The sequence below is a fragment of the Engystomops pustulosus genome, chromosome 8 (genome assembly GCF_040894005.1).
Source record: "Engystomops pustulosus chromosome 8, aEngPut4.maternal, whole genome shotgun sequence".
In the NCBI taxonomy this organism is placed as follows: Eukaryota; Metazoa; Chordata; class Amphibia; order Anura; family Leptodactylidae; genus Engystomops; species Engystomops pustulosus.
The window spans coordinates 82,498,347-82,523,330 of NC_092418.1; the positions used below are offsets into that span (position 1 = coordinate 82,498,347).

The 24,984-nt window shown below is 40.3% G+C and overlaps 1 protein-coding gene across 2 annotated transcripts in view; it reads right to left on the reverse strand.

The window, feature by feature from the left end:
• Positions 1 to 726: 726 nt before the first annotated feature.
• The window catches only part of LSS (lanosterol synthase), a 28,664-nt gene continuing 4,406 nt past the window's right edge, over positions 727 to 24,984 (reverse strand). Inside the window, exons 1-22 of one of the 2 annotated variants that reach the window (XM_072121539.1) lie at positions 21,322 to 21,479; positions 20,978 to 21,137; positions 18,468 to 18,606; positions 18,269 to 18,377; positions 17,261 to 17,382; positions 17,044 to 17,140; positions 16,443 to 16,578; positions 16,256 to 16,364; positions 15,212 to 15,330; positions 14,588 to 14,685; positions 13,549 to 13,576; positions 12,361 to 12,417; positions 11,776 to 11,847; positions 11,217 to 11,267; positions 10,724 to 10,873; positions 10,544 to 10,640; positions 10,335 to 10,440; positions 6,413 to 6,478; positions 6,242 to 6,322; positions 4,895 to 5,059; positions 3,500 to 3,578; positions 727 to 2,737 (exon numbers count right to left, since the gene is read on the reverse strand). In XM_072121539.1, coding sequence (XP_071977640.1) covers positions 2,591 to 2,737; positions 3,500 to 3,578; positions 4,895 to 5,059; positions 6,242 to 6,322; positions 6,413 to 6,478; positions 10,335 to 10,440; positions 10,544 to 10,640; positions 10,724 to 10,873; positions 11,217 to 11,267; positions 11,776 to 11,847; positions 12,361 to 12,417; positions 13,549 to 13,576; positions 14,588 to 14,685; positions 15,212 to 15,330; positions 16,256 to 16,364; positions 16,443 to 16,578; positions 17,044 to 17,140; positions 17,261 to 17,382; positions 18,269 to 18,377; positions 18,468 to 18,606; positions 20,978 to 21,137; positions 21,322 to 21,335 — 2,202 coding nt within the window. In that variant the 5' untranslated portion in view covers positions 21,336 to 21,479 and the 3' untranslated portion in view covers positions 727 to 2,590. Of the gene's footprint in view, positions 2,738 to 3,499; positions 3,579 to 4,894; positions 5,060 to 6,241; positions 6,323 to 6,412; positions 6,479 to 10,334; positions 10,441 to 10,543; positions 10,641 to 10,723; positions 10,874 to 11,216; positions 11,268 to 11,775; positions 11,848 to 12,360; positions 12,418 to 13,548; positions 13,577 to 14,587; positions 14,686 to 15,211; positions 15,331 to 16,255; positions 16,365 to 16,442; positions 16,579 to 17,043; positions 17,141 to 17,260; positions 17,383 to 18,268; positions 18,378 to 18,467; positions 18,607 to 20,977; positions 21,138 to 21,321; positions 21,480 to 24,984 lie in introns of those variants that run through there. The other variant, XM_072121538.1, reaches the window with a different exon arrangement.

Here is a 24,984-nt window from a genome sequence, read left to right on the forward strand (position 1 = left end):
GAAGTCTTTACTGATGCCTAGTTAGTGTAAGGCACAAAAAAACAAACATGATGCACCTATATGATCAACAGACATATAGCTCTTAATAATTGTGATGCTACCAATGAGTGTCAAGCCGATTTCTAAGACTGTAATACATTGTTTAACCTGAGCATAGCCCACATCTAGGCAGACGAGTAGCGGACTGCTGCAGGGGAGCAGGGAAAGGTGAGCATCTGAAGTTTATTATTTAAAGGGTTTTTCCCACGAAAGAAAATTCTCACATCCCAATCCCCTAGTGATGTTAAGACAATAAAGATCATTTTAAACCCTTACTTGTTACAATGTTTCTCAGTTTAATTGCTTTTTTTTAGCTCCTATCACTCCCTCAGCTGCTCAGTGCAAAATTCCAGGGTGTGAGCAGGACTCTCTAAGCAGACACATAATCATCCATCTAGTTCTGTGGGGTGACAATGTGGTTACATTATCAGGGTACAGGAGGTGTATATACACTTTCATCTGGCTTCTGACATTGTACTTACACACTGACACATATAGATAGAGATGAGACATAAAAACTCACAGCTCACCACCATCCCCACCCAATTACCTTCCCCCTTCCCAATTTATTCTGGTTGGTTAACACCCCAAAACGTTGAGTTGAATTTATGTAACATGTCTCAGGAAACTGTTGTTTTCCCTGTACCACTGCCATAAGTTCATGCACATCCAGCAAGAGGACAAGACCAGCTACCAAGAGTTTTAATTAGCATGCACGAACTTTGTGCATGTATCAGGCAACCACCAAGAAATTAAGCACTATAAACAGTAATTGAAAATGTTAACGCATCATAATGCACTATGTGTTATGTCATTTGTTATGAAAAATCAATAAAAGACATTGGCAAAAAAAAGAAAGAGATGAGACAGCTAACACTACCAACTAACTCCACGGTTAACTCTTCCGATCTAGCACCGTTTGCGGTTGTTAACACTTTGATTGCCACTAGTGGTATTTCTAAGACGACAGCGCTTGGGAGCCGTCATCTTTGTCTCGATCCTCGCTCCCCGTGATGTCACTGGGGAGTAGTGATCGATCACTCCCTGTGATGTCATTGGGGATCGATTGCCATGACAGCCATGTCTTTGTAAGGGTCTAATTATCCAATGAAACATAAAAGGTTGGAGGGGGGTCACACTATGAGAGGTAGATGAGAGGGGTCCAGACAATGCTAAAAGTTGTGTGGAACCCACAATAGGAGGTGGGAATCAGGTGTAGAAACACTGGGAAATAGAGCAGAGGGCACGGCCCCAATACTGTTAGGCTATATCCACACGAACGTATGCCTGCCTGTGACCCCTCTCCATAGTGACGCAGTAACACAGGGAAAGATAGGACATGTCCTATCTTTTTCTGTTTACGGAGAGGTACGGTGCCGCACATGTGCAGCCCCATACTGCTCCGTGCACCCGTTGCCGGTGCGTGGGGAAAGTATGTACGGCCTCAGCACCGATCGCGGGTGTTACTGGGATGTGTTTACTGCAATATGCAGCAAAGACATACTGGCTATGGAGAGGGCTTAGCCTCCGGTAATATTGAGCACTATTACTAACGACTACTGATGCTTGGTTCTTCTTTGATGCTTCTTAAAGTGGACCTTCCTTCCTTTTTCAGACACACCCTTCAAAATAAATCATTAAAAAAAAGCTATTCTGGATTACCATTTCTTAGAACTTTGTATTGTGCAGTTCCTCCTGAAAAAAAAAACAATTTCTTTTGAACCCATATATAATATACCAGAGTATAAAGCATCGCATCCGGAGGTTCGACATCATATGCTGCTCTTTCCTATCTAGTACGTTGTATCCTCCTATGACATCTCACCATCCATTATTAACGTAGGTCAACTACGTATTCAGTGCAGATTTTATGCACAGATTTTGGTGCAAAAATGTGCAGCGTAATACAGTAGCATTAAAGTGAATGTGATTTGGAAAAAGTAACATAGACAATGCGTTTTCTTCCTTCACGAAAATTGTGGCTGAGTATGGAAAATAAAATAATAATCATTGTGCGTCCTCGTGGATTTTTCCTGTAGTGTAAAATGTGCATCCAAAAAATTCACATAAAAAACCCCCAACAACACGTATTGGAAGCAAATTTTCATTTGGATTTTCCACATGCCAATCCGCAATGTTTGTTGATAGTTTCACATTTTAGATGGATCCATATGGAACTAAATTGTGTCCTTTGCCTTGTTTTATAATCCATAGCAAGTATTTTATTGTAAATGTGTTCATTCTTTACAGATACATTCACTTGTATCATTGCCTTCCCTGTTTAAAACAATGACATTACATCATGTACAATAGTCAGTTCTCAAGTCCTGGTTTACATGAAACATATTTAAAATTTTGCATAAATTACTGAAATGTCTAAAACTAAATTAACAAGCATGTTATGTCAAATTAAATACTGTAGTGAATTAAGGTTTGAGAAAAGAATTCTGGGAAGATAATAAGTAAAAATACAAAATTAAAATGTTAATTAATAAAACTAAAAGCACAGGTAGGAGGTAGGATAGTTCTGCAGCCCCTGCTCTGCAATCATTTAGCCGTGTCTGCTCTCATGAACTCCGGCCAACGGATTATCAGGGTGAAGACGGGAGAAGCGTCCGAGTGTCCATATTGGGAAGACATTTCGATATGAGGTGTAGCTGATGGCACAGCTCTTGTTGAAGACACCCGATATATTCTCCTAAAAAGCACAGAAAACATATGTTTTTTTAGCAAGTTACAAATAAAGTGTAGTGCTAAATAATTGGGCAAACTAGAGCCAAATCACTGCACATGGTAAACCAGCATTTTGGGTTTTCAGAAATATCTATCTTGTTTTCCAACAATCCATTTAGAGAAAATGCAGTTTTTAAAAGGAAATCTACCATTAAAATCAAGCATGAAAAACGAAATCATAGATCCAGACAACGTGACTTTGGTAATCTTCTTATATTGTTATCCATGGCCTTCCTTCTAAAATCAGCTTTCTACTTAAAAAATGAGCCAGAAGGGGACATCTGGGGGCATTGCCAGAGTCCCTCCATGCTGCAGCTTCACAGGAATTTTTACTAAAACTGGAAAACAAGAAAGGTATCCCTACCTTGTAGGCTCCCTTAAAAGGTTGAAAAAAAGACGTATATCCATTAAGTTTAACCAAGAAAGAGCAGGGATTTGATGAGAAAGGGCTGTAATTTTATTATAAAAAGGAATCTAGACCCTTCTTGAAGCTCTCTTCTGCCCCTACTGTGACCAGCACCTGAGGCAGGCTATTCCACACATTCACAGTTCTTACAGTAATGAAGCATTGTCTCCTCTGGTGATTAAACCAAAAATTAGTACATAATGGTAGAACTACAATAGCTGAATGTAAGCACATAACATAGAATTGCATATAACATATGTGTGCAGCAAGTACATATAATATTTAGAGCAGAGACATGAATATAGCTGTGACGCCTATTACCTGTGGCCAATCTCCATTGCTCAGTTGTTTCTCCAATAAAAGTTTGAGACCTCTCTCCAAAACACCAACATTGGGAAACCTGCAAAAGAACCATGAGCTCAACAGAATGCTTAAAGGGGTTGCTCCAGATTCCACACTTATTACCCCCTCAAAAGAATATGTGATACAAGTCTGATTGTTAAAGGGGTTGTTCACTTTCAGCAAATATTTAACATTGTTTGTGTAAGGAAAGTTAAACAATTTTCCAATATACTTCCTATATTAATTCCTCATGGTTTTCTAGATAACCGCTTGCTGTCCTCTATGTTTACTTTCTGAGTATAGAAATCTGTCCCTAGTCATGTGATGAACATGCAGGTGCACGAGCTTTTATTATCACAGAGAGTGATCAGAGCCGTGTGATACTAATGGCTTGTGCACCTGCTTGTCCATCACATGACCAGGGACAGATTTCTGTTCACTGTAGGTAAAGCATAGAAGCTTTCTATAGCAGCATAGCAAGCAGGGATCAAGAAAACTGTGAGGAATTCATACAGAAAGTATATTGGAAAACTGTACAACTTTTCATCACACAAACAATATCATTTATTGAAAGTGGACAACCCATTTAAGGATCAACCAGACATAAAAAGCTTCAAATACTGAGCACCAGCTCAGGGTGAGATGGTGCCGGAGCATATTTTTCGTTATTCTCTTAAAGGAAACCTACCACTTGTAGTGGCAGGTTTCCGATGGCAATACCGGGCACCAGCTCAGGGTGAGCTGGTGCCGGAGCTTATTTTAGTTAGTGTTTTAAACCGCGGTATCCGTGCGCGGTATCCGTGCACGCGGCTACATAGGAAGTGAATGAGAGCCGCGTGCACGGTAAGCGCCGAGCGCGTACCTGCCTGCGCCGGCTATAACGTTTAAAAAGTGTTTTAAACCGCGATACCGCGGGTTTAAAACACTAACTAAAATAAGCTCCGGCACCAGCTCACCCTGAGCTGGTGCCCGGTATTTCCATCGGAAACCTGCCACTACAAGTGGTAGGTTTCCTTTAAACCGCTGTATTGTGGTTTAAACACTTTTGTAAACTTTATGGTGTCACCGGCTCTCCGGCACTTCCTATTTAGGCGCTCGGTCGAGCGCATGGTGCGCCAAGCGCGTACCACGGTGCAGCGAACAGGCTTCACATATAAAGATTACTAAAGTGTTTAAACCGCAATACAGCAGTTTAGGAGAATAACGAAAATATGCTCTGGCACCAGCTCACCCTGAGGGTTCCTTTAAGAAGAAGTCATCTGGTGCACAAGTAGACTACTTTATGAATGCACTTTGAGAAGGCCATTACCACAGCCCAAATGTGGCCAGCTGAATATACCTCTCCCCTGATATGTACAATATGCCATTACTTACCTGACAGCCATTAGGCCCAGCAGAGCCCAGCATGTGTTGTGTATTTGAGAGTTTGCACTCTGAACGTATCTTCTCTCTTCACACGATTCAAAATCTTCTCCCCAGCCGCCATCTTCCATTTGGCGAGAAAGTAGAAAATCGCAGGCTCGGGTCACCTCTGGGCAGCTGCTCAGTATAGAAAGTTAAACATGTATTTGTTAAAAAACAGTTTAATTTTGCAAACGATAGAGATTTATTAATCTTTTCGGTGCCTACAGTTTTAGATGCTGCAATTTTGAAAATTTGCCAAATATAGAAACATTTGCAAATTAATTTTCTGCTACAATTAATAGAAGCGAAGCATGTTTCTCATCAACGGCTGAAATTAGGAAAATTATTAAAATTATTTAGCATTATACACAAAAAAATAACAGTAAAGGATAATAAAGCTATAAAACCCTATGCAGGGGCCCTTGGTTCCGGCACCAGCTCTCTGACTTGTTAGTGATGATGAGTTCATTGTACAAGTGATGGCTGAGAAAACTGGTGGCCTTAGTAAGTGCTCATGTGAAAATGGGGCTATTGATAGGCTTTACACTGGGGTACCTTTGTTAGAGTCAATCCAACATCATATTCCAGCATGATAAACCAGGGTGGTAACCTTCTTATATTTGTTATTCATTGCCTCCTTCTAAAATTAACTTTTAAAATGATGATAATAAGCCATAAGGGCTTTGGGGGGGGGGGGGGGGGAGTTACCAGATCCCTTCCATGATGCAGATTCACAGGCTGATGCATAAACTTAAAAGTTGGTTTTAGTAGGAAGGAGGAAATTGATAACAAATATTACCACAGTCACAGTGCCTGTATCTATAACTAGGTATACTTGGTTAAGCATGCTTAATTTTTATGGATACTTTGAAGGTTGGTCCTAAAAAAATTGAAAAACTGATATATAGTGAGGGACAGGATAGGGAGAATTTATATTAATATGAAGTTGTTGGAGTGATTTCTTTTAATTAAGAAGTGTCAGGGGGCTTATCAGTACAAATAAAAACTTATAAAGACTATATTGGTCTCTTTCTGCCCCACCTATCCAGGACTGCGGTTGTGTTGGGGTTTTGTCAGAGCGCACCCTCTGCTACCTAATGTCAGCCTCTTGTAACTAATGCATATTATCAATGGCCTCAGGGATGAAGCCATTATTAGGCTGCAGTGGATATGTGCAGTTAATACCAACATGTGACAATTATCCATCAGTGGTTATACTGTGGTGTGCAGTACGGGGGAAGCTTATACGGCCGTTATACGACATTCTGGTATATATGTCACCTATTTACATGCATAGGACTTCTTGAACACACTCACCCATCTGAGTATTTATATCCCATGCAAGCAAATGCCTCCAGTCCAAACCATATGCCATATGTAAAGCATACACCCCAGCTCCTGGACAACATAGAAGATTTTTAGAATAAATGACCCAATAAGAAATACAATGCATTAACAAAATCTACCAACAATTTCAATAATACTTGCCCTTCCCAGGATCCATCTTTTCTCTGAACTCTGCGGCAGTATTCCAGGCCTCGCTGCAGGGTTTCACTAAGAAGAGGAAAGCAAATGTGAGAAAAAAAATTGCATATTTGGGATGTTGAGAACAGAGAATAGGCCTCAGATCTCACCCGGCAGCAGTGATCCCCCCTACCTGCTCTTGTCACCTACACAAAGAGCTGCTATGACTTCAGGAGAGGATCACCAGCTCCCTTACTACCCTGTTTCCCAGAAAATAAGACAGTGTTTTATATTAATTTGTGCTCCATAAGAGGCACTAGGTCTTATTTTCAGGGGATTCTTATTTTTCCATGAACAAGAATTTACGTTTAAAAATCAACTTCTAAAACATCCTTATAACTTTCCAAACTCTAAACTATTGGAATATTTGGCCCCAGTCTCTCATGTTTAGTAATAGCACTTTTCTTAAATGACCACTTCATGTCCAGGTAACTGCTTGTAGCGCATTTGTCCTGCAACAGATTTTATTCCGCAATTCTTCACCCATGTCACAACCTATTGCAGCATCTAAAAAATCTATTAATACTAATGTACAGCTTGGGGTGAGATGTAGCAATGACTGCCACTAGGTCTTATTTTCAGGGGAGGCCTTACATTTCTAAGATTCAACAAAATTGTACTAGGTCTTATTTTCGGGGGATGTCCTATTTTAGGGGAAACAGGGTAATGGATGAGCTCATGGAGCGCAGAATCGACATGCACAGTCACATCGTGTAGTTCAGTCAAGAGAGAAACAGAAGCCCATCCAGCATCCAGGAAGGAAAAGTTATCCTCAAACTTTATTGGTGCTTCACAATTAGTGATGAAAAAAAGCAAAGCCTATATGTTTCTCACGCTTAGTGCAGTAATGGGAAGATATGATTTTTTTGATTATTTTAAACTCACTTGATTTACGCTGCATGGCTGACTGGAAGTGTACCATACACGAAGGGACAGATTTATCCATCTGTTTAGGACAGAAATCTGCAGAAAATGGTCTTAAATACCATGTGCCACATTTATCAGGGGTTTAAGACTACGTTTTTGGACAGTTTTACAACTAGCATGACCACAAAACAAAAAAAACAATGAAGATGGCATATAATTATATTTATCACAAATTGTTAACAAGTAGAGACCCTCACTACTAAGAATAAGTTTAAAAAAAGAGAGGAGAGAGAGAAAGAGAGGAGAGAGAGAGAAAGAGAGAGAAAGAGAGAGAAAAAGAGAGAGAAAGAGAGAGAGAGAAAGAGAGAGAAAGAAAGAGAGAGAAAGAGAGAGAGAGAAAGAGAGAGAGAAAGAGACGAGAGAGAGAGACGAGAGAGAGAGAGAGACGAGAACCTTAAGTGTTTTTTCCACGAATCAAGTTAGGCCCTGTCCACAGACGCTGGAGTCGAGCTGAGAAGGCGAGCCGTGGGAGAAGAGGACGACAGGGGTGAGTACCAAGTTTATTATTTGATCAGAGGGAGTGCGGGATATTCTATTTAAAGGGGGGCTCTGCTGGACATTTATTTTTAAAGGGAATGCTGCTACTGAACATTTTATTAGAGAATAGTTTCTGCATTTTTTACCCTAGGCTTATACTCGAGTTTTCACAGTTTTTTTTGTGACAAAAATAGGTACCTTGGCTTATACTCGGATCGGCTTATACTAGAGTATATACAGTATCTATATTTCAGTTTTTTTCTGAAAAGATTGGGTGCAGAGTATACATTAATGTGCAAAAAAGAACTTTTTTTGATCACACAAAGAGTGAAACATTTAAAGGGCTTTTTTTTTTTTGAATCAAATATTTTTATTGAACATTTTTACATTTTTACCCCAACGAGTACAACACCAGGGGAGGTAAGTACAAATTTTGCCAAAAAACGGGAATATTATACAATATGTAAATAGTATCTTACAATCATGTACATATTACAGAATGACCTCAACTTTTGCACTTTATGTTATATACTTTATACTTTACATAAATACTTTCCGAAATTGGCAATCAAACATATTTATGACAATAAATTAACTTACTCTCTTCCCTATACCACCCCCCGCCCTCTGCCCCATCCCTTCCCCGTGAGCCAGCTCTCCATAACCACTTGTATTTGACCTCATCCTTCTTGAAAGGACCTATCACTACCTATTTTACTAATGACAATTGATATTCTAAACTTGCCCTTAACCGTATAAGAGAAGCCGATGGCAGACCAGGTGTGTCAAGCCATTTGCCCCATATTTTTTCAAATTTCGGGATACTATTTCTTTTCACATAGGTGCTATACTCCAATCGTATGGTTACATTTAAGCGATCTATAAATTCTTTTTTATCAGGAGGCCTAGGTCTTATCCAGTGGGCCGCTATTACTTTCCTCGCTTGGTAGAGAGAGCGTTGAATCGCAATGTTATTAGGTTCCGTCAGATTATCTACTTTTAATACACCAAGTAAGCATGCTAAAGGACTCCCTTCTATAGCTATGGAGAATACTTTACTCAACAGCCCCAAGACCTCTATCCAGTAGGATGATAGCTCTCTGCACTCCAACATCATGTGAAGAATTCCAGCTTCTCCATTTCCACACCTAGGACATTCAGAATTAGGCCTAGCCCCTATATTGAACAGTAATTGGGGGGATTTATATGCTCTGTGTAATAAAAGAAGGTGGGACATCCTACGGGCCTCACTAGGAGATAGGACTGGGACTAGTTCCAGGGCCTCAGTCCATTCTTCCTCTTCAATAGGTCCCACCTCTCTGTCCCATTTTGCCCGACATTTTAGTGGAGTATCTTTTATAAAATCATTAAGTAATACAGCATAAGAATATGAGATTAGGCCTTTAGTAGAATTTGCTTTTAAAATTCTGTTCAATGCCCCAACAGAGCCCACTACTATTGATTCCACCCTTTTCTGCGTCTCAAAGGCGTGTCCGAGTTGTAAATATTGGTAAAACCACGCGTGTGGCACCTGAAACTCTTCTCGGATTTCTTCAAACGTCCTAATATTGCCTTCAGAACATATATGTTTTAACGTTTTTACCCCTTTCAGTTCCCACGGGGTGAAGCCTTCCAGCCGAAATATTTCTGGTAAATCTGGGTTGCGCCAGATTGGGGTGTCTAAAGTGTACTTAGGGACCCCTAAAATGTTTTTGACTTTAGACCATACCTTTAACATAAGGGACACTGTTGGTTTATTACTTAGTGCTCCCCCCCCAAATCCACTCTCCAAGGCGTGCACCGGTGTTGCATGTTGTGACCACAAACTAATCAAACGATGGGCTGAACTCATTGCTTCTCCTTCTACTTCCAGTCCCCAACCTTGAAAATGCTGCAGCTGTGCTGCCAGAAAATATAGCCAAGGGTTCGGTATGGCTAGGCCTCCATCCATTTTCCCTCTTTGTAGGGTATCTAAACTTATCCTGGCCTGTTTACCCTTCCAGACCAATCTTCGAAAAAGCCCCGGGATTTTATGGAAATATTTCAGTGGGATCCAGATTGGTGAGTTATGTACAATGTACAGTAACTGGGGCATTAACACCATTTTGACTAGATTTCCTCTTCCAATTGGAGATAGCGGAAGTTTGCACCAAAGTTTAATTTTTTCCCCGAACTTAGACAATAGTGGTTCTAAATTATACTTTATGTATTCCTTCGGGTCCGGGGTTATCGCTATTCCTAAGTATTTGAATTTACTTGCCATTTGTAATGACACTCCCAGCGGGACTATGATATTGTGGTCTGTTGTCAGTGGCATTAGAACTGATTTGTCCCAGTTGATTGTGAACCCTGAATAGGTACCAAATTCTTTTATAATTGTCATTACTTTGGGGAGGGATCTGTTTGTGTTTCATTTAAAGGGCTTTTAATATTTTTTTTTTGTACCCAGAATATAATAAGTAACTCTGACATGTCATATCACCTTATCTCCTCCATTCTGTAGTCCGGGTCCCATGCTTGATAATGTTTCAAAGCTTGCATTACAGCAGATGTACACTCCACGTATGTGTAGTCGATCATGATGTCCCCTGTAATGGATAAATTCAGTGATGTGTAATATTTTATGTCATTTAATACATGTGATGGCGAGGCATTTCATCAGATGTTATTCCTACTTCATCATGTACATACCGAATACTTCAGAGGGATTAAGCAGTTCCAGCAAGAGGCCACCACGTTTGGTTTCATAGGTAGCAAATCCCCCATCAGAATTCCTCATACTAAGTAGCTAAAACACATCAGAATTGTTCAGTTACAATACAGAAAAACTCTTAATCCCATAAACACACACACACACTCGCCTCTTCTTACCACATCAACAGCATCCCGGAATCTGTGTCTTGGAATATGTTCAGATAAGAAAGAACAGTTTTCTTGAAGCAGCATTGCAGATTTTAGCCCCTCGGCAGTACAGTCTGCCACAATCCAACCACAATCCCGAGTGCTGAATGGGAACCCTCCCTGTTTCACAACAAAGAGTCACATGTCACAAGTATTGATGAAAGTTTTTTTTCTTAAAATGATGCTCTATTTTATTTTTATCCTAAGGTTATTTCATTAATAAGCACAAAATCCAGCACCCCCACGGGTCAGAAGTCCTGTAATACAAAGAGGGTGAAACAGTAACACAGCTCCATTCTCTGGGCAGTGGTTATACCAAGTCACAGCAGGTAACTTTTAATTGGAATGAGCAAGCTGATCTGCAGGACCTGGCCTGTCCACTACAGAGGGAGGCATGAAAAGTAGCACATTTTTCAACTACAAAGATTTTTGTATTATGAAGACCCAAAAAAATCCACTCCACCTTGTTCATTTGTCTGTAGTACTTCTTGTACTCTGGTGGGTTATCTGGGATCTGTAACACAAAGACAGTAATCATTTATCATCCAAAATGTTTTGTTACTCATCCATTTACAAAATACTATAATGCTTGCCCTTTAAATGGATCAAACACAAATGTATGGGGGCCTTTGCTATGACTGCTTCACAGTCACCATAGACATCTATGGCACCAGGTCACGGTGCGTTGAGCACATACTATCTCACGGTACTGTGACTGAGTCAGGTGGCTGCACGTAAATATAAAGGACAAGTCATATGGAGCTCAGCTTTCAAAGGAGGGGGAAGAGTAGAGTTGTGCTAACCCTCCTTACTATGAGGTCCTAAGAACTGCAAAATGATTCACACATTTAGTGCATAAACAAAATCAGTCTCTTCTGAATTAGCTGTCAATGATGTGTGTCCTTTCATCACTTGTGATCTAAAATATTGCAGTCAGTACATGTAAGCAGTGGCTCTCCAACTGCTGAATAACTACAAGTCTCCCTATGCCCTATACTGCAAATCTTATCTACTATTCACACCTGTGTAATACGAAGAAATTCATGTGCCTTCTCCAACGTTTTCTGAAACTGTTTTTTCTTGTGTGCTCCAGCCTGTAGGCAAAGGGTAAACAAGTTATTAAAACATAAAAGGATCCCATATACACAAAACAAAGGAAACTACAGACGGTCCCCTACTTAAGAACACTCGACTTACATACGACCCCTAGTTACAAACGGACCTCTGGATATTGGTAATTTATTGTACTTTAGTCCTAGGCTACAATGATCAGCTATAACAGTTATCACAGGTGTCTGTAATGAAGCTTTATTGTTAATGTTGATTCTTATGACAACCCAACATTTTAAAAATCCAATTGTCGCAGTGACCAAAAAAGTTCTGGCTGGGATTACAATGATAAAATATACAGTTCCGACTTACATACAAATTCAACTTAAGAACAAACCTACAGACCCTATCTTGTATGTAACCCGGGGACTGCCTGTATTAGGCTATCTGCACACAATGGGGATTATGCAATGATTTTCTGTGCAGATTATTGGCTGCGTAATATAGATAGAGTATATTAAAAATAGCCTTTGGCTGAGATGCATCCATTCACGTACCTCTAAGTATGCCTGTATTGCAAATGCTGTATCCCAGAGCTGAGATCCATTTGTTCCCTAGGGAAGAAAATGAGCAGTTTGGGACTTTAAATTCTCAGAAAAAAGAAAAGACATAAATAAAAAAAACACAGATGAAAACAAAGTACCACCACCTAGTTCTCAACAGAGTTGTCAAGTTTAATATAAGGAAACAATATGTATTCATACAAATTAATTGTATAGAAATTTCTGTTGCCGTTGTATACACAATTTCTGTTACTTAAAATACCTTCCATACAAAAGAATAGGAAATAGGAAATCAACCACTTAAAAAAAGCAGCTAAAGATACTAAAATGCCATCCTTCTCATCTTGATCCCAGCGCTGTCCGTTACTAGTCGTGATAACCGAGATCACACCAGGTTCACCCCCAGACGAAGGCTAGCGCCGAATCACGCGTCAGGGAATTTTGTGTCAGTCGACAGGCGGATTCTGATAATGGTTATGTGCAATATGCCTTTGTATTGTGAACACTAAGTGCTGTGAAACACCAAATGCCACCTATCTTATAGTAGGGAGTGTTTCAGCGATGTTTACATGGCAACAAACTGCAACATTGTATTGGGATTACAGCTACATCTTATTATACCCTTTAGCACTTTGTTTTTGTGACAATATAAGATTCACCCAACATATTTATTGTGTGAACTTCCCTATACATTTACCTACCTTGTCACACAGCAACTTTATTCCCATGTATCACCCTGTACTATCAGTCTGCATTTGTGTAGCGTTGTAGTGTTTTTGTTTTTCTTGATATAATCAGCCTGCTACGAGTTGTTGTTGTTTAGTATTTATCATTTAATAAAGATATTATTTTATCATATGGATTTGGTAAAATGGCTTTTTGTTCTTGAGATAGGTGCAAATAACCAGGATCACCTAGAAAAGAAACTTATTATTAGCAGCACGAATTGCAGGGACAAGCGGTCTTCTATGCTGGGAGAGGAAGGTGACGTCACATGAGAATTCAAGCCTCCCTCTCCGATGCTCCCAGCAGGGGGCGTGCATAATTAGCAGCCCAGGGCACTGGACATCTTGTCCCTGTGCTTCGTGCAGCTAATTATAAGTTTCTTTTCTAGTGTAGTGTATAAGAAATAGATAACTCCCCCACATACCAAAAAACCTGTAAAAATAAAATTGAATTTACCTGCATTTTCATCCCATCCAAACCCAGCCTGCAAACAAAGATAATTGTGTAAGAAAAACATATATGAATATATCAATGGAAATTTAAACCTGCTGGCTGAATAAGAATTCGGAAACGGAGTAGAAAACTGACAGAAATGACTCAGTGGCTTACATTGCCTAAGAAAACAGAGATTGAGCATGACATTCAGCAGTCTACTTCTTTTTATTTATTTTTTAACATCATTATTTGAGGACAGTTGTTGTCGATGTACATTTATACCTTGTTTTCTGGAAATATTCAGGGTATGTGCCAGAAAAGTTGAACATGTCCATACATAGATACTGGTGGACAGAGGCATCTTTTTGGCCTCCATCTGCTCAGTATACATCTCATACATAAAGAAAAAAAAAAGATGAAAAGGTATAGGAGACTGCCTTGTTTCATCCTGCTGCTGAAAAAAAAATATATATTTTAGAAGATATGAAGGACAGATACCACTCTATGGCATCCATCCCAGGCCTCCACTTTATTTTTTCCCCAAATGATGTAACCATCTATGCAAGGAGACACCATGAACATCGGCAGCAGAGAATCACTGCCCCTGCCTATGTTATATACTCCTACTTTCAATACGCATACAATGGGATACACTGCTCCCCTTTGTTTTAAGGATTTTGGAGGATCCCCATGTGTCCTTACAATGGCAGGTAAAAATGAGATACGAATGCAGACTAAGATGTACAGGGGTCTCAAGGTTGTTGTAATCACTGGACTTGCACTAGTAGCTTGCGATTACCTGTTTGGATAAAACTATAGCTATTTCCCTCTCGCTTTTTGATCTGGTAACTAACATTGGCAAGAAAGAATTATTGTTCCCAGTTCCCCACACTGTGTAGCTTCAGTGCTGGAGGTTGCCTAGATCAGTGCAGGATCTTACTGTCCTCTAATAAGCTGATATTGACAAGCTATCCTAAGGATAATTCATCAATATCAAAAGGTGGCTCTGAGACCAGAAAATGAGATTAGTAAGTGTCACTGGATGGACATCCCTACTTACCAAAGGTAATCAGGGATGCGATCTACATGTTCTTGGAATGCTGCAGATTCTGGTCCGTCAACATGCCAGCGGACCACCATATTAATCACCTTAGAGATCTGTCAAACACAAAAGTTTGTATCATGAACATGCTCCGATTCAAGACAAGTCATTAAAGGGGTTGTCCACTTTCAGCAAAAACTTGATATTTTGTTTGTATATTGAAAAGTCATACAATTTTCCAATATATTTTCAGTATCACTTTCTTATGGTTTTCAAAATCTCTGCTTGCTGTTCTTCTATAGAAAGCTTCCATGTTTCCTTGTAGTGCATAGAAATCTGTCCATGGTCTTGTTACGGACTGGCAGATGCAGGAGCTGTTAGTATCACGTGTCTGATAACTTTCTCTGATAATAACGACGCCTGCCAGTCCATAACTAGACCATGGACAGATTTCTATAAAAGTGGAAGTAAAGACAGAAGCTTTCTATAGAAGAACAGCAAGCAGAGACTTTGAAAACCATGAGAAAGTGATACAGAAAATATATTGGAAAACTATAAATTTTTCCTTAAACAGATCATGTAAATTATTTGTTGAAAGAGGACAACCCCTTTAATGTGCCTGCAAAGTTTAGTGACACTTACTGGACCAATGCTAATAGACTTTGTAAACCGGTCATCTGCCATTACATGGTCATACAATTCGTGAACGGCACGTCGGCGGAGGGCTGGAATGTGGTAAGTCTCGTATATATTCAACAGAGCTGTAAACAAAAGTGTATTGTATGTATATTACAATAAGAACGATGCATGAAACTTTGATCTTTATTTTAAGTCCATTTAAAATACTTCATAACTATTTAAAGGGAACTTGTCACGACATTTGCACAAATACAGCCAGTGAAAGGTTCCTATAGAGCTCTATTAACTGATTGACCCCCTTCTTTTAGCAAAAAAATATTTTCGCTTACATCCACAGAAATTACCTTTTATCTTTTATTACCTGGCTTCAGAAGGGGGCGTGTCCTGCTCAGCCAGCCCCTCCCATCTAATCCTCCTCATGCCTTATGCCTCCTTACTGGTCACAGTTCATGTCATGTGACCAGAGTGACATCATCTCAGGTACTTCAGCCTCTTAATAATAGCAAACTGTACCCCATACATGTTTCTGACCACATGAAGTCACAGCAGCCTCCATGGACTTCTACTCCTCTCCATCCTCCATGGAGGCTGCTGTGATTTCATGTAATCACATACATGGTGTACAGTTTGCTATTGTCAGAAGGCTGAGAGACCTGCAATGATGTTACTGGCCACATGTGATAAATGTAACACAAGCCTTTATAAGTCTGTAGTTGAATATTAGCCGAAGGTCCCAAAGTACAAGGAGGCAGAGCGGTGATGTGAAGAGACACAGTCTCTGTCAGTCACAATAATGGGGCGGGGTTCACTGGTATCTCCGACTCTTCACCTCTCTCAGACTGCCAGAGAGGAGTCAGAAAATCTAATTTGCATATCAGAAAAATGGCTGTAGTTAAGGTACAGAGCTCCATGGCAGCTAATTTTAGGTGATATAGGGAGGACTTGCAACTCTTTATCAGCAGGCATTGTGGCAGTCAGGGGTGGCAAAAATCTGGTGACAGGTCCTCTTTAAGTGCACATGTCTCATGGATCATCAGTATCTCTTACCATAAGCAAAGTTAAGTAGTGTGCTGTGTGGTGTGTACAGGTCACAAGCAGCAACATTGTTCCTCTGCGCCGGCCAATTAATACTGCTATATTCTTGTACGTACAGCTCCTGCATGGCAATCAATTGTGTTAATACTATTAGATCTAAATGTTAAAAAAAAAATTAATAAAATTTCATGTTTCTCACTTGTCTTAAGCTGCATATTAAGTCATCCTCAGGGGCACTCAAACGTGTAGCATAACAGTAACTCATGGGCAAATAAACCTGTCGGCAGTGACACCAAATTGTGCTGGGGTGAGCAGGAAACCACTGGGGAAGAAGCCTGAAAAAAATATTTATCTGCTTATTCTTAGCTACTTACAGTCCCATAAGACAGGCTTTTACTTAACACGGCATAAAACAGTATTGCTTAACAATGCAAAGTAAATTAACCCCTATTTAACAGTTTCTCCACATAGGACATGAATCCCATATCTACAATGGCTACCGTGCTATGTAAATGCTGCAGTGGTGTGACCAGCACTCCATTCCCGCTGGATTAAAATAAAATTAAAATGATTGATAGGCAGGCATAACACTTCATTCATTTGGGGCACTTGTGGACCTCAATAGAGTTCCCACACATCCTGTGGATAAGAGAGAAGTATAATTTGCGGGACAGGAGATAAGTGCCATAAATGGGACAAATTGGTTTAAGTAAACATAATAACTTGGGTACATAAAATACCTGCTACAACAAAAGCAAAAGTCAAACAGCAATATGTGCAACAATAAAGAAAGTACTCACCACATCTCTGGGAACAGGGTGTTCATCCCCTCCCAACTATACACATTGAGCACAGCTAACCAGAACTTCCCCCAAGAAGGAATACCAATGGCACCTCCTGCAACAAAAGTTGGAAACATCAGACCAAGTGCCGTGGTACAAAGCCTAAAAATACAGCGCAAAACTAAAATAGCCTAGAGAAACGAATGAAAGCTTTATGCTCACCTACATAACTTACCCTTACTATGAAGATTGTTACGAGCACGGGTCATATCCGGGTCATCCTGCGACACCCCAAGGAGTCGCAATGAGGTATAACTGAGCGCAGTGCCAAATACAGTACTCTTATCTTCAATATGCCTAAGTATGAGACAGGTAATGACTACAAGAAGACATAGACAAATCAAGTTTTACACAAAAAAGAAAAAAAAAATATTTTCCTAGTAGGTTAATAGTCAAAAAGGGATTCCTCAAATGAGTGAAATCCTATGTTCATTGGCACAGTGTAACTGTATACAGTGAAAAAAATAATTTGTTACTCTGATCGGAGCTCCCAATGTTTTTTCTACAAGACTCCTCTCCTGAAATATCAAATCTTCCTATGCCGATACACAGCACTGATCCACAGATCGTCCTGATAAAACTATGCCACCATTCAGACCAACACCATCACGTTTTTTTGTCTTCCTTCGGTTCTTTTATTGCTTGATGTTGTTAGAAGAAATACGCGTGCAGATGTTGTAGTATGTTCTAACAAATTAAAATTTATTCCAATACATCATACTCACAAAGTAACGCTAAAAATGTGCATATCCAAATTGTATAGAGGGATGCTAGCTTCACATGTTCGCCCGACCCTGGGTTTCGCCAACACAGCAACGCCAAGGAAGAAGCAGTGTTGGCGAAACCCAGGGTCGGGCGGACATGTGAAGTTAGCGTCCCGCTATCCAATTTGGATTACTTTCTGAGTATGATGTATTGGAATAAATTTTAACTTGTTAGAACTTACTACACCATCTGCATGTGTATTTCTTCTAAGGACATCAAGCAATAAAAGAACCAAAGGAAGACGAAAAAACGCAGATCAGTGCTGTGTATCTGCTTGCTGGTTGCATGCATTTCTGTACCTACAACCACCCCCGCAAATAAAAACTTTAAAATAAAATAAGAAATATTTGATACAAAGGGCTCCACAATTCTGACACGCATATACATGTATCGATATAACCTTAAATAAATTACTCACAGGCCCCATCCTCCATCTGCGAGCTGCACAGATCGTAAGTAGCGTATCATCTCCTTCTTGGTGGCGTCTGGGAGGGTAGTCTTAGTCACATGGCATGCAATTAGAAGACCTATAAATTGTCACAGATTTGCATAAGATTACACATGACAGGGAGATCAAAGCATCACAGCAGATCAATTCATATATAGCTGAACCTCACCTGGCATCAAGAACAGTGGCCCGCCATAATCCCCTGTCCAATGCCCATCTTCCGCTTGTAAAGCAGAATAAAATTTTAAGCCATTTTCAGCTCCATCATGGGCAGTAAGTGCCTTTGGTAAGTCCTTTAAAAACTCCCTCTACATAGAACAGAAAAAACATGTTATTAGTGTATATTAAATTAACTTAAATGAAGCAAGTCTTATTATATCAAAAATGGTCCAAAGTGATTTCAAGTGGTCCAAAAATTCAACTCCAGCTAAACTTGGCTACGTGCACATGAATGTTGCTAGCTTTTTGGTACATTTGGGTCATGTGAATCATTACACATGTGCTCGGATTAGACACTGTGCTGTGCCACAAGTTTGTTCTAGTGTTTTCCAAGCTGCCCTTTAAAAAAAAGATTGAGAGGTTTCTTTGACTGATAGACATGCCTCTATGTTGCACGTAGAGGGGTTTAACCCAGTTGATAGATTTTAAAGGGTTTTCCCAAAATATCCCCAAGTTATCCCCTATCCACACGCTGGAACTCGCACCGATCACGAGAATGGAGCAATCTGAAGAACAGGGATTCCATTCTTACTAATGGGTGGACCATGCGTCCTACTCCAATTCTGACAGGGTGTTGGAAATTGCAGGTATACACTCAGCTATCTCCAGCACTCCCATTGATAGTGAATGGGCACACAAGATAGCTGAGCACTGCACTTGACGACTGGTGGCATACAATTTATCTGAGCGGCAGGACATCTGCACGACTTGCTTCTCTACACATTATTGAGAACGGACCCCTGTTTTCTGGAGAGCTGGGTGCCCCATTATCGTGACTGGTGAGGGGTAAAAGCAGTAAGCAGTTAGACCCTTACCGATCAGCTTGCTATCCTTGGGGGAATAACTTAAAGGGATAATCCCATATCTGCATTGAAATGAAAGTTATCTGCCATATTTATATGCATTCCTTCAATTGGATGTACCTGTGTGAAGATAATTTCCCATAAATGTAGATATGTTGTCCCTAACTAAATAATCTTCCAACCACGACTTCTAGAGTGATTGTATAAAGAAATAAATCTTTTTTTGTGTGTGAAATGTCTGGGAGTTACTGCATGTCCCACAGTCGTCCTGTGGTAATAAGCACTGAATCCAGGTGGTCAATAGCACGTTTGTGGTCACTGCTGCCAGGGGGTGGTTGTATCCAAGGACAGCTGTCTTGTTTGTAAGGAACAACATGACTAATTTTATGGGAAATTATCTTCACACAGGTAACAAATTTTGAATAACAATGAATTAAACATGTGTATATATTGCAGATTAATTAAATGTGGATGTCCAGATGAGAGTAACTCTTGGGACAAACCACATGGCTGCGGTCACGCGTTCGCTAGCATTGCGTTTTCTTGCGAACATTATCCAGCACATATTACAGCTGACACCCGCGGTGTGTAAGTGGCTTGCGAAGTGGATCGGACCCCTCTCGGTAAACAGTGTGGGGGGGGCTCCGATCCGACGATGGCAGCCTCGGGGCTGTGCAATGTCTCTGGAAGCCACTGAGTGAGTTACATAACACAGTGCAATACATTACACTAACAACCCACTAAAATCAAGTATTTATATAGTGCATCTAATGATGCAGAAAATAAGTCGTTATATGTCCAAATTGCCAAAAAATAAATAAAGATTGTAAAGCCTTTACAAAGTGACAATGCATAATTTTCTCTGAATGGCGCGGCTTCCCTTAGATGCCCTGGCGTGTGCCCATACAGCAGGTTACCACCACATATGGGGTATTGTTATACTCAGGAGAAATTAGGTATCAAAATTTGTACAGCGTTTTGGTATTATATCCACCAAGAACGTGTAAATTATTTGAAAAAAACATTCATTTAGCCAAAAAAAAAATGAACATTTCAAAATTGCACACAATTTTGTTTTAACCCCTGTTAAACAGTTAAAGGGTTAACAAACTTCATAAGTTGTTTTACATACGTTGAGGGGTGTAGTTTCTACAATGGTTTAATTTATGGAGTTTTAATATAATTTAGGCCTCTCAAAGTGACTAGAGATCTGAGAAGGGTCCCTCAAAAGTATGATTTTGCTGTTTTATGAAAATGTGAAAAATTGCACCTAAAGTTCTAAGCCCCACAACATCTTACAAAATGAGAGGATGCATAAAAAAACAACATAAAGCAGACATCCGATAAATGTTAGTTATTTTGGTGTTATACGGTAACTATGTCCTGAAAAAGTCGAAAATTTTCTCCAAATTTTAGTTTTTTTCATTACTATCACCCAAATTTGTCACGAGAAATGTCACAATGTGCAACGAGAAAACAATCTCAAAATCGGCTGGATATGTTAAAGTGTAACAAAGTTATACCCTCTTATAGTGACACAGTGCGGATCTGAAAAAAAGTGCCATGTCCGGAAGGTGAAAATTGGCTTTAGGTAGAAAGGGGTTAATAAATACAACCATTTTTATTAGTAATTTATTAGTATAGATTCTAGAGGTACCGTATCCAACCCCAGAGAGTGTGCCTCCAGGGCAGTTTGTGGGCGATCTTCTCCCTCCACATAGCGCCACGTCTGTCTACCCTCCACGCATGAGAGTCGCCAACGCGTGAGGTCAGTGGCCGGATCGGTCTTGTAAGGGCCCCCCCTTCTGCGCAGGCACCTATATGAGGGGAATAAAAAAATAATAAAATAAGTCTAAATATATAGAAAAAGAGTGAGTAGAGAGAGAATAAGTGAATTGAAAAATGTCTATGACTACATGATTCTCAGACATATCAGTGATTTTCTAACAGTCTAGTTCTACCCTATGTAATACTTGCTGTACACAGCCGCACGATACTTACGTCCCCTCACTCATTTCCCTGCGTCCTGCCACTGGTTACCGTCTCACTGTTGCTCCATCACTTAACCTGGAGGAGACGATCCAGTGACACGCACAGCCTTCTGGGTTTGTAGTTCTTAATCGTTTCTTCTGCGTTGCCCTTGCTGAGGTGAAAGACCACATTTCCCAGACTGCAGCGCGCCGCCCGATCCTGCATCACGCTATCCTGACATGAGCAGAGGCAACAATAGCCAATCGCGGCGTGAGTTGGGGTATACACGGAGGCGTGGCCATAAGATACCAGCCAATGAGTGAACACCAATACAAACTTGCGTGCGCTTGTTCTGTCAGTGACTACCCGCTGCCGCTTGTGGAGTGACCGGCCGGAGCACGTGACTACCCCCCCCCCCAGACACAACAGCGGCTCATATATACAGACGGTCACCTACTTAAGGACACCCGACTTACAGTAAACCCATAGATACAGACAGACCCCTCTGACCTCTGGTAAAGCTTTCTGAATGCTTTACTATAGTTCCAGGCTGCAATAATCAGCTGTAATGTGTCTGAAATGAAGCTTTATTGATAATCCTTGGTCTTATTACAGCAAAAAATGTTTAAACTCCAATTGTCATTTTTTTGTCTGGATCTACAATTATAAAATATACAGTTTCGACTTACATACAAATTCAACTTAAGAACAAACCTCCAGACCCTATCTTGTACGTAACCCGTGGACTGCCTGGTACTGGGATACTTCAACAGGATGTTATTAGAACATGCTGACACTTGTAGTTCCACTATCATATTCCCCCATGTAATGAGTTTTCAGTGCGGGAATAAATGTCTGTGTTCTTGGATCAAACCCACCCCAGACACTTCTGTGATACATGTATACACATTGGGAGGGGGATTACCAGGCCTTATGTGCCAGTTTTCTGAAATACAAGACATGTAAATGTTGTAATCCCTCTGCACCCCTAACGCCACTGCTGCTGTAAGTGTGATGGGGTGTTATGTGCCTGCCCAACTATAGCCAATGCAGGTTATATATGTGATCAGGGCTGCCCAGAAATAATAGTGCTTCCTCCAGAACAGAATTGCCCTTAAACTGAATAAAAATCAAAACTTCTCAATACAAACCTGTTGACTCAAGTATAAGCCTAGGGTGGGAAATGCATTGGTCATAGCCTCTGCCCAGCATATAGCTATTCAGCCTTCTAGTATATAGCTAGCAAGGCCCCTGCTCCCTAGCATATAGCTAGCTAGCCCCCCCCCCCCCCCTCTCCATACACACTGACTTCAGCCACTTGCTGACATCATTTTTTTTTAACCCAAATATAAGGCAAGTTTGGGATTTTCAGCACATTTTTGTACTGAAAAACTCTGCTTATATACAGTATATTTTAGAAATGGTCACAGTTTTAAATAATTTATAACTTATATTCTGTGGCTTGATAAATGGTTAAATATAACGGAAAGGCATATGTTCAAACCAAAGAAAAGTTACCTAAAAACGGTTTTATTTAATTTCTTCAGGAGTGATCTGTGATCCAGTCCAGTGATGACAAGAAGAGTCTATAATAGCAGGAATTGCTGTAGCATGGTGCGGGACTAAGCTAATGGATATGTTTGACGGGCATGTTATGGCATAATAACATTGTATAAAAAGTGTAATAGGGGGCGCCGTAGAAAAGTATGTATCAGCAACATCAAGACATATGTACAGTATATTGTCCGACAATGACTCAAACTGAATAATTGTTATATTTCAGTCTGGTAAGTGCATTATTAATAAATGTCTTGTAAAGATTTCTTTTTTTTTCCCCATGTTCTGTGGTTTGTAATACAAGCTGTATTATCATAGGTCAAAATGACCCAAAGACAGTGGCTTGAGTAAAGATCCGGTCGCTGTGTTTATCTCCGTTAGAACTTCACTTTCCTTCTCAAACATCTGCTGAGAAGAATAGAATATATTAAAAAATTACTATTCATGAACAATTTAAATACATTGAAATCACTGAGTGGACTTTTATTTTGCAGGTTCATGCCCTGCTGGAATTTTTCTGGATTTTCCATATGGATTTTTGGACAATTGCAGAACCCACAAGCTGCAGTCAATTACCTTGCAGCCTGCCAGTGTCTGATTGACATGTATCTGCTGCGTATGATCCCGCTATCATATTATTGTTTTTTTTTTTTCATTTTTCTTTATTCTATTTTGTGGTTTGGAGAATTTTGCTGCAGATCTGTGGATAATCCCCAGCAAAATATGTAAAAAAAAAACAATGATAAACCCTTGCTTAGTTGTCTTCTTTGTTGCCAGAGATCCGACGCCAGCATCTGAGGCTCGTGTTTTGCCATTAAGCTGTAAGGCCGCGGTCACACGTACCGCTAGACGTCCGTTCATAGCGCGACGCTAGCGCACAGGGGGAGGTCCTCGGCCCCAACGCACATGCGTTTCCAGGGAAACGCATGCGATTGTTAAGCCGATCGCATGCGTTTCTCTGGAAACGCATGTGCGTTCGGGCCGAGGACCTCCCCCTGTGCGCTAGCGTCGCGCTATGAACGGACGTCTAGCGGTACGTGTGACCGCGGCCTAAGGTTCAAGTTGGGTGTTGAAAATGCATTTGAAAAGCATCAAGGTAAAAATGCTATGAAAGCATAGTCTTTTCCCCGAAATGCATGTGTTTTGCCCGACATGTTTGCGAACGCGACATGTCAAAAATACAACGTTTGAATGGGTTCTGAGGCAATGGCTCCAGCAAGAGCCTGCCCGGAGTTATACTGTACATCACAACAAAACGGAAGCTTCAGGAGTAGGCTTTAGAGCATGAGGGCAGAAATGCAGGACAAATGAATCGCCTTTTATACTTTTAACACAAAGCAGGACATTTACCTTCAGATTCACTGTTGGTAGATAATTCGTATTATCCCTGTATTATCCCCCTGTGCTGGTATCGAATTTAGTTCTTAGCCGGAATGCCCACATTTTTAAGAAAATCATTTTTTTATATAATATTCATAATAGGCTGAGAGGCTCTGCATAGCCTCTCTCAGCTCTGCTAGGAGTTAATGTATTCATGCCCCCTGTGCTTTCTTGTGCCGCCTGACTCTATCTACAGAGCTTGCAGAGAGCCGGTGACATAGGAAGACCTGATAGTGAGGCGAGTACTTATCATCTACAATGAGTGAATCTGATAAAAGATAACCTTTAAAGCAGTTCTGTACAGGCCTGACAGGCCATCAGGATCACACATTTATTGAAAGATTCTCATAGCCTTTTCAATACCAATTTCCAATCTACCATTATAATTTACATTACTGCTTCCATTCACTTTAAAAAGTGCATAAAAGTATACCTGGCTCCCTGCCGGCAAACTGTATCGAGTTATGGGGGCATCTGTCACAAGACTGCAATCATCATTATCTGCTCTCTGCTCTTCCTCCCCCCTTATGTAGCCACTAGATGACTCCAAGCAAATCTCTGTTGGGTAACTTAAAAGTGAGTGGAACCATTAATGTTAATCATAAAAGCAGATAGGTAAAAAGTATCAAAAAGACAATGGGAGCCTAACATTAGGTGAAAATGTGCATCCTGATGAAAGATTCCATTTAAAGGGAACCTGTCACCAGGAGACCCATTTTAGCACTCCCCCACTCCCCACAGAGCATAGTACATACA